This window comes from Homalodisca vitripennis, chromosome 6, assembly GCF_021130785.1.
Source record: "Homalodisca vitripennis isolate AUS2020 chromosome 6, UT_GWSS_2.1, whole genome shotgun sequence".
Lineage (NCBI taxonomy): Eukaryota > Metazoa > Arthropoda > Insecta > Hemiptera > Cicadellidae > Homalodisca > Homalodisca vitripennis.
In genome coordinates this window covers 103,080,374-103,091,030 of record NC_060212.1, presented here as the reverse complement: position 1 = coordinate 103,091,030, position 10,657 = coordinate 103,080,374, and the positions used below count along the sequence as shown (strand labels likewise).

The following is a 10,657-nucleotide window of genomic DNA, read 5'->3' as shown; positions in this document are numbered from 1 at the left end:
TAGAGTAAGTCAGGTAAATTGGCATTCTCATTATCTCATCAAGTGCACAGTTTAGTGCATTACTATGTTACTGACAATCTCTAATTACGGTGGAGCAATTGAGTTTTGTACACATAGTGTAGCCATGGTGGAAAGGGTTGTTTTAATACGAATGTTGAGTTTATCTCCAGTTTACCTTCATCTTGCAGTGTCTGGAATCTGATGCTGTTATAGACTTTTCCATCTCTTCAGACGAACATACCAAGAGTCGTCTGTAACAAAGACCAAAAACAGTATCAGATTCCAGACACTGCATTGAGAGGAAGGAGAACTAGAACTACTCAACATTCATTTGAAATAAAGTGCTGTTGATAAAATAAGTTCAAGTGATAGATGATTGGTACTGACAATCAATTTAGAGCATGACATTTATTTCAGTCTAAGAGTCCAAGACTGGTGAACTCAAGATGGCTAAATTTCATATTATTGTCAGGTTTCCGTTTTTCACAGTATTAAAATAATTATTCTAATAGTTTTCCACTTGACCAAAACTTATTCTGTTAAAGAGTTCAATATGGTAACTTAAACAGAACGCTCTGACAGACTGTAGAGCCAACTGACCTCTTGGAGATTATAGTAAAAAAACACTCAACCATAGAAAGCTTCCAACGTCTGGATGCTAATGCCTAACCAAAGCTTGCTGCATTTGGGAGCTCTCGGGTTTCGGAAGCTGTATTCTAGGAGCCGAGAGCTAATTTACTCTGTGTAAGCACCCAACCTGGTGTTTCTTGAAATCGTTAGAGAAAATATTTCTTAAACAACAAAATAATCGTCAGCCGGTTGGTTTTGGTGGAGGTCGAAGTATCAAAAGGGTCGAAAAAAGCGAATCGTAACTATTTTCTAAATAATTAACATAATATAAATAAACTTTTAACACTTTTTAACTTTTTATTTTTATTACACTATGTACATTTCGGAATCATTGATTCCATCTTCAGGTACGAATGAGGTTAAGTTAATTATAAAATAAATAATTAAAATCAATTTGTCATGTGTTTTTTACTACCTTGGTGGCTAAATTTGTTGTATTTAATTTTATGTGAGATCATTGTATATTGTTTAAGAGTCTATCGAATAATAAATTTTTTGTTAGAAAGTCTTTGTCATTTAATAATATATTATGATTAATTTTGGCACTTTTGTAAATTTCAAGATTGTTTTCGATGTTAGTGTATGTATGGCCGGTGTTATTTAAATGGTCTGCATATTTTGAATTTGATGATGTTTTCAATGCTTTTATGTGTTCATTAAATCTAATTTTGAATGATCGGCCGGTTTGTCCAATATAGTGGGATTGACAATCGTTGCAATTTAATTTGTATACTCCACTATTGTTGAATTTTAAATTTTGATTTTGGTTTGTTGAATCGCTTTTGTTTTTGATTAAAAGTCCAAGGTTGTTCGATGTTTTAAATGCCAATTGATATCCTTGTTTATAAAATGATTTATTATATGAAGATGGAATCAATGATTCCGAAATGTACATAGTGTAATAAAAATAAAAAGTTAAAAAGTGTTAAAAGTTTATTTATATTATGTTAATTATTATAAAACACTTTTTGAGGCTACATCTCTCATATTTTCTAAAGTTATATTCGTCCTTAACATGATAAACTTAAAACCGCCAGTCAGAAGAATCAATAATATTTTATATCACCGTCAGACAATTAGACGATGAGACAAAGTCGCCACTTTAAGAGGCTGTATACGATTAGCTGACGCTTGTTTAACAATGTACGGTGGTTTCGTATTGAATTCAAGTAAGAAAGTGTAATGTTATTACTACGCGCAGGTTGTGTCGTAAATGTGGCTGAATTAGTTTTCGATTACTTTTTATTTCCTAACCCCAATTCCTTAAGATTAAAGTTCTGAAGACATGAAGATCAAGGATTGATCATCATTACATAGGGAATAAAAACATTTCAAGTACTTAGTAATTAGGATATAAACGGCTACGTATGAGGATAAGCATTTGCACCGAATGTTCATAAATTATGGCTAAAAGCGATAGCATGTTTAATTTTTAAATAAAATTACATGCTTTACATAGCGTAAGTAATACTGGTGTTCACGTATCATCTTATCTTGTGCTGTGGTAGATATAAATTTTACATATATTTTATACATACATATATTTTTTACTTATATTTCGTGGTATGTTTTTAGACCATAGATTTGATTCAGAAATGTCAATGTAAGAGGATAAAATCAGCGCGTTTGGAGATATTTGTGTGGTTATTGTAACCGCAAACGCTACCACAAACTGTAGTTGTCCGTAAAGTAATAATCATTTAAATTATGAATAATTGTATAATGGTGTGGTTCCAAATCATTACTACATACATTACTGTATAATTACTGTACACTACATTTAGTATAAAGAATTATTTACTAGTATATTAAAATTAGTTTAATACCGAATAACACATAGATTATCATTATCTACCAATGAAGTATTGTGTTTAATTGTGCTTCTAATTTGTCTCAATAATTATCGTAAACTATAATAATTCCATAGCACATATTGTAATTAGTTTATGGACCGTTTATAACCCGATTCGAAAACATACCCACCAGTAACATTTGAATGTAACACAGCAAAGTTTCGGTTCGATTGCATATTGCTCAATGTATTCCATATCGCGTTTGATGCGAACAATATGAACGTGGCACAGAATTAGTCATTATGATATCTACCATCAGTATGTTTCTGTTGGGAATTTCCATCATCTACTGCCTAAAACTGGTGACGTCATTTGAGGGTTTGACTGGAAAACAGTTGGCTAGAATAAGGACACTGAAAGGTCAGTGTGCTTCAATACTGAGGTTTATTTTAAATAATAAAATCTGTTACTAGTATGATTGCATTAATTCACGTAAAAACGAATTAAATTTCACTATAAACTCATAATAGTCGAAGCAGATTGATAACATTAAATATATTATTGTACGCTTCTAAAACAAACTGTAAAGGCTTCTAAGTAGAACACCTATCAGCATTGAGATCTCAACTTACCACAATTTTCACCTTACATAAAAGGTTAGACATATGAAAAGTACTAACCTCTGAAAATCCCAGCCTTTTGTCGTGATCTTTGAAAACTACTGGTTTATACTTCTTTTAGCTGTAGAAGTTTGAAGGTTCTGTAAATCCCTAACCTTAGGTGCTTTACCCTTCTGGAAGCTCTTGACCGCGAAGACCTCCCCTTCCTTGGAAGACTTTTTTGGCCTCTCTAGGAGCTCGTGGCCCATGTAAAAATCCGTTTAGAAAATTTTGGTCAGACCAAACTTTATGATTTGATACTTTTAATACTTTAGTCTGTGAAAATATTTGACACCTACAAGATTTAATCATGTATCAATTTGCGGATTCTTGAATATTCCGGCCTTAAGGTCATTCTTTATTCCGGCCAGTTTATTCCTACGCTCTAAAAGCTTTCGGTCTCTATAAGCATTCGAACTATATGAGTTTCCGGCTTCTGAGAAGCCTCGAATTCGAGCACTCTATCTCAAAACCTTTCCACTATTAGAATTATTCCATCTTTAAAAGCTATCACGTTACAAGAGCTCCAGTCCTATAGGATTTACTATTCTTTGACAATTTTCCGGCAATTCTTGGCCTCTCAAATACCTATGACTTGATAAGATCCCAGTCTCTGAAAGTTTTCGCTATGTAGAGGCTTTCAGACTATCACAGCTCCATGCTTCTCTAAGCTGTTAATACCTATAAATCCAAGCCTCTTGGAGTTCTCGCTATATTGAGGTTTACAGCGTTTTAAGCTTTCAGGATATGAGAACTTGCAGACTCTGACAATCTCTTACCTTTGGCAGTTCGGAATCATTGACTTGCTTGACCACTTAGGTACTTGAAGCCGTGTGTAAACAGAGGTAGAAACTGTGATCAAAACTTCGAATGACTAGAAACTCATTCTCCTTTTATCCAAAAGCAGGAGAATGAGTTTCAAATTACTTATATATTATAATCCTATACAGAAATATTATAAATCAAATTCTACTTTCCTTAGTTAACATTTCTTCAAATACATTTCCATGCCCAATTAGGATTAATACCATTGAAACTGTAAGGTTTGTAGGTTATTTTTTGTAAAAAATCATTATTCTTGTTTTCTTGGTTACAAACTAGTCCATCCTATTTCTTGACTTCATTAATTCATAGCATAGGCTAGTTTAAGGCGATGGGGATCCATCCTCTTTGCTTTGAACATAGATGCTGAACTTATATTCTTGATAAAATTTAATCTGTAGAGTGAATTAGCAAATTTTCCAATCATGGTTCTCTAAGGGGTTCGTGATTGCTGCATTTACAGTAGTTTTGGCCTTAGAGCTAGAACTCACTGCCCTGGGGTACATGTGATACATAAAATGTTTATGCTAATTTGTTTTTTTTTATCTATATAACCACAATGTGTATAGAGCAGGTGCGTGCAAATGGTTTTGGCTCTAAAGCGGCACGCCATTAGATTCCTCACTGGCTCCCCTAAGTCACAGTATGGTTGTCAGCTAATAATACTGTAAAACTTTCATCTAAACATTTACGTTTGCCTGAATGTAGACCATACCGGCTGCCGTGACACCTACTACGAGAATGGCACAAAGGAATATAAAATGCCATGGTTCTGTGTAAGGCCGAGCGAGTGTACCAAGAAGTGGGATCTGCTCATACCGCCGGCCAAGCCGAGGTACGCCCACGAGCAGACCTCTCTCTTGGACAGCAGCAACTGCAAGGACCGCTGGTTCAACAACGGATACACAGAGTGTTGCTTCATTGGGAATCTGGAAGAATTCGGCAACTTTGATTTGGCAGACTGGCCGAAAATGTCCTACGATTACAATGAGCAATTCTGGGAATCTACTAGAAAAGCTGTCAATGGTAAGGCTATTTTATGAACTACATGTGAACCCTAAACAAATGTAAGGTGTCACAGGTCTGATAAAGTTGCATGCAAAATTTCAAGTTTAGAGTTCATTTCATTTTTGTTGTAGTTTCTGGACAGACAGACAGAAAGGTAATTTCGAGCCCCCAGTCAGACAGAAGCGTTGTTGTGCAATCTCCTGAGGCTTCAATAACATTTCTCCAAGCCCGAGCAAGGACAAGCATCAAAATCAAACATAATCTTGTCTACGTAGTAATGGACCCTCATGCTCAATGAACACAGTCCATAGCTCGATTTGTTCTCAAGATAACTTGTGGAAAATACATACAGACAAACTTATATTTTTACCAACCCCATGAATGGAGACGGTTACCATAACCACCCATCATTAATAACATCCAAGCTCAGTAAATACGATTGTAAACCAAAAACATAGTATATAGTAATATTATACTATATACTATGTTTTTACTCAGTACCTGTGTGTGTATGTGTGTGTGTGTTAACTCAGTACCTGGCCACTACAGTACTAATATGAATACCCTTAGGATGTGGTACTTCATGATCTTATCAGTATAAAACAGACAATCACAGAGAAAAAATCTTGTCAGCCTACGGAGTGATGGACTTAAATTATGCTTTTTCAAATACATTAATATAGGCATGTTTTTTATTGAACATGTATTTAATTGTCATCTATGACGAGGCATATCAAAGGCTATGGATGTCATTTATTAATAAAATAAGAATCATTTATTAATATAATGAAAACATATTCCATTTGATTATGAACCTTATTAGACGAAAGCATCAATTCTTTTTGCTTTTTTGTGTTTACTAGTACTTTATAAAATTATGAAACTTGTCACCTAATAATCTATAAAGGCTATTGAAAAAGTACGAAAATATCTTTATATTTTTGAATGGGTAAAACTTTGATTCGCTTATGTACTAGTACAATTCGTTGTACGTTTCCCCGTGTATTTTATTATTTTCAATCGAAAGAACATATTTTCAATTAACTTATAGTCAAAGGCATTGCTGCTTATTATTATCTATTGCTGCTATTATCTATTGCAGATACCTTGAGTAGATAACGTTAAATTTCTGTTTATTCCAAATGCTTTTGAATAATAACTTTTAATGGATGTTCAGCTGTTTATGATATACTTCAAATTTATTCTTTCGATCACATGGGAATGTGGTTTTTAAAACGTGCACATATACGGCCAAATACTAAATAAGTAATAGACAAAACGTATGTGCTCTATCGTGTAGTGGTTAGCATTCTCTTCCGGCAAGCGAGATCTTGGTCCTGGGCGAATACTTCTTGTTCATCAAGCTATATTGATATTAATTGAACGTAGAACAGAAAAATCAGTGAATGCGTAAAAAATATTAGTTACTTTTACAACATAAATGTCAATAAATACTATAATTTTTTAATAAATAACCAACTCACATACTAAGCTGTATTCGTTTGTTTGAAATACAGTGTGGCCATGAATTGACAATGACAATGACAAGGACAATTTACAATGTTTTCCGGTGTCACAAGTATAGAAAACTTAAAATATATAACGCGAAATCTGTCATCTTTACATCATATAGACGGCAAACGTCAGAGATCCTGCGACTCTTGGGTTTAGCTCAATTTCACCTTCCGCTGCTGTCACAGATTGGAGTCCACGTCCATCTGAAGAGACACAAAAATATCGGCGATGAAGAAGCTCAAACCGAGCTCTTTACATCATTTCGACATCAGATACACAGAATCAAATGCAATCTAAAGGAGAGAATGCTCTCATTGTCTCACCAGGCGCACAACTGAGTGCACTACGATTTTTTAGGCTCGGTGAAAAGAAGCTAAACACAACAGACCATTGAATAAACCCTTCCCACAATAGTTACGATATGTCCGAAATCCTGTTGACCTTTCGTAGCCTGGTACTTCACATTTCGTTCATTACTGAGATTATAAGAGATTAAATACTCCTTTTGTATGAAACTATTTGTTTTAATAAAACTTATAAATAAAATATTTTATTTATTTTCAGCGATGTACATGGAAGATAACCCAAGGCTAGAGGGAGATTGGTTATTCCACCAGCGTAAGTATTCCTTCTTTTTCATTGCAACAGTGACAAGTTTTTTTTATACAAAACTTAACGACACTTTTTCTAGATTATTAAGTGATCTCATTTACCACCAGCAGTGGTAAAAGTAACAATATAGTCTACAAACTTTTAGCTATGAAGCTACTCTACTGAACTGTGCACATGACACAAGCAAAAGCGTATAGTGCAACATAACTTAATTAGGGTATAACAAAAATGCAGAAAATAAATTTGCTGTATTTAATTGATAATACCACACAAAGCCGTAGTGTGTATAAATAATTCTATCAATTTATTTATGCCATTTATTTGTCAGTCGATATACGTGTAAGAAGTGCCATATCAAATATGTCTTATGCTAAATATAATGAACAACAACAGCTAGAAAATTAATTAATTGTTTAATTAAAAAAGCTGAAATTTAGTATAATGTATTATATTTACTTAAATGGGACACTCTCAATTTTGTATAATACACTATTTGTTATTTTAAACAAAACAAGAATACTTACTTGATGCCTAGACAAGATTTTAACTCTTTGTGAAATCGATAGATGAATTTCTTCCAAGAAAGAAATTAATCGTTAATCGCGCTAGTTTTAGTGAGGCCAGCGTAGGTAGCGAAGAGTTTAAAATACCAAATGATTAAAAGTCATAAGTAGTATATAATTATTGTAGCTTAATAAATTTTAAACCATTTGTCATTAATCTAAATAGTTACATTGTTCAGCTTTTTGGTCCTCTGTTGGCTAGAAAAGATTTTTCAGGGTTCAGGTAAAGATTTTCTTTTCGAAATATCCTTATTATAATGTTATATATTATATACCTTATTTCACACTTTTAAGAAATTTCAGTTAATATTGACAGTGATAGCCATTGTATCAGAAATGAGAGTTTCTAAAGCCGAGTGATCTGTCGTTGGATATTGGGTCTGAGTCTAGAGCGATCGCAGGTTCAAATCCTGCCTGGGACTTTTTATGAGTACCATGAACCTTGTACTGTATCGACTCCCCCCCCCCCGTTATTGTATTTGATAAGATCCTCGCATAGGCCAATGGCCCCTGAGGACGGACAGGATAAGGCTTAAAAGGGGATCAGCCTTTTCTTAAACAAAAATATTTTATATTATTGTAAATAAGCAGAAAGTTACTTTTTGAAATCATATTACCTCTAAATGTATAGTGTCCTTTTGGTACTAATTCGACTTTTACTGTATTTCATGGTTGCATATTTTCCAGATTTTAGAGATAATGTGTAGGAAAGATATTTAAATTTCAAAAATTACAAGTTTTAAGCCCCGTCTAAGCGTACATCACTATAACTAAAACAACATTAACCAACACTTTAAACGGTTTAGGTTCATCATATAAATAGTAGTGTAGTTTGAAGAGATCACCCTGTATTTCAAGATGATTTTAACAAATCTTTAATATTTTATAGGGGCAAGTTGATGCATCCCATTTTTTAAATCATTCTTCAGTAAAGAAACAAAATAGAAAATTAGTGCATTAAATCCCACGATATCGGTATGGGTATATAACTAAAAGTTTGTTTGACATTGATCTAAGGTTGAGTGGTAGAGAGGGCTTAAACATCTTTCCACCTCTTGAATAAAGGCTTTTTGCATTTCATTTCATTTCAAATCCGTTCAGTGCACACACAGTTCCTGAGCCAACTCGCCTCTTGCCGCTCGAGTACTTTTTTCCGGGATCGCTTTCACTTAGCCTATATTTCTTTTCCTAAATTATAGCTGTCAAAAAGACTGAAAATATATTTTATATAAACAGGATAACAAATTAGTGTATATTAACACCAATTCTGGACTTAACTGCAACGGTAATTCGTAAATTATTTTCTCTAGTACACAATTAACAACAAAGCTATGACATTATTTTAAACATAAAGACTGTACTTGAGTTATTTTTGCACTTAAAATATATATGAAATATTATTTTCTATAAAATAGCCTAGTTTTACTACATCGTGTGCTTATTTAAATTAGTGGATTACATATAACTAAATGTGTTTTTAATACTTTAAAGATAAGATTATATGCTTGAAACAATCATGATGTTCTATGAAGTATTATCGAATGTCCTTCAACATCAAGAAAGGTACACGTGAATCTTTTTAGCATGTAACCTTTTCTTAATTATTCAGCAGCTGATGTAAAGGGTGACAACAAGCATGATGTCACACAGTAGAGGCGTATGCTAATGGTTTTATAAACAAAGAAATTGTCTATAAAAGAAGACTAACACGTCGAAAGTTAATATCATTATTTTACGGACAACAATGCTGGAGCTAATGCCCCTCAAGGTAGAAAATATCTTATTGGATTTGTACGTATATCACGGACATTCTGATAATGAAGAGTGACATTTATCAATGTTTAACCACGTAAGTTGGCTCTTTGAATTATTCCCTATTAATAGACTGATACACATTATTAAATGTTTATTAGAAGTCAGATTAAGCTTTAAACTTTTAAACGGAGCATGACACCGAATTCTTTGACGGATGCACCAATATCTCTTGTGACTGTAGGTTTAGTTATGAGATCATTTTCTTTTCCACTTGTATACAGTTCTTACCTGTCCAACCGTATAGAAGATTCGTTCATTCATATGATATGTTTTAGATTGTTGTTTTATTAGTAGGTTGCGGTGAAATGTTTTGACCAAATTTCCAAGACCACGTTCACAACCGATTGCAAGTCTAATATTTTAACTAACGCTTCCCTGGAATAAGGATGTCTGGTATGCATCGACGCCACCAATGCAAGAGGACCTCAAGGTCCTCTAAGAGCACCGGGTTGCTTTCAAGAAATTGCTTCCCGTGCAAGTCTTTGAATAAATGTGAAGATTTAACAAAACCTAAAGAAATAATTAGTTGAATAAGATTATTACACTTATTACATTTTTAACACGTTCTTTCAATTAATAACACGAGTTTTGCAGTAATGCTACCTATTACGCCTGTAGGACACAAGATAAAGCTATGTTCAAAATTTCATATTTATATTTCATGGTTTGTAGTAGGCATTGCTGAATCAGTCAAGACATCTCTTTTTACACATTAGATGTATTATAATAATAATTTACTCACCTTCATTAGATGCCATACACTGCTGCTAGTTCTGCAACTCATAAATGGCAGTAACACAACACTAATACGTTTAAAAACAGAGAGAAGTGTTGTGACTTGCACGGTCGGCCACTACCGCGGCAGAAGTAAAGTCAAGTCGTGTCTTTCTGGAAAGGATCGGTTAATCCGGCAGGTGGATCATCTGAGGTCGGTTAAGAGCCAGTGGCCAATAGTACTGGTTATAACCTAAAAGTTCAGTTCCTTTTTTTCATTTTCTGTCACTGATATTATTTTGTGTCTACGGTGAACTTTAGTTACGTACACATTCCATGAGAAAGAAATGTTAGTTTCTACTTCTAAACCTTTGGCCAAAAATGGTCAAGTTAACAAATATGCAGTTATTTGAGAGTTTTTGTTCTGCCAATGTTTATTAAGATAGTCTTTTTCACAGATTTTTAAAGTAAATACTTCCAAAATTATCTCATGTAGTGAAGTGTTTAATTACTTGTAACAAATGTT

At 33.6% G+C, this 10,657-nt stretch overlaps 1 protein-coding gene across 1 annotated transcript in view; it reads left to right on the top strand.

Moving 5' to 3' along the window:
- Positions 1 to 2,626: 2,626 nt before the first annotated feature.
- Positions 2,627 to 10,657, top strand: part of LOC124364669 — a 32,288-nt gene continuing 24,257 nt past the window's right edge. The window contains exons 1-3 of the mRNA XM_046820329.1: positions 2,627 to 2,843; positions 4,613 to 4,930; positions 6,992 to 7,045. Coding sequence (XP_046676285.1) covers positions 2,726 to 2,843; positions 4,613 to 4,930; positions 6,992 to 7,045 — 490 coding nt within the window. The 5' untranslated portion in view covers positions 2,627 to 2,725. The remainder of the gene's footprint in view (positions 2,844 to 4,612; positions 4,931 to 6,991; positions 7,046 to 10,657) is intronic.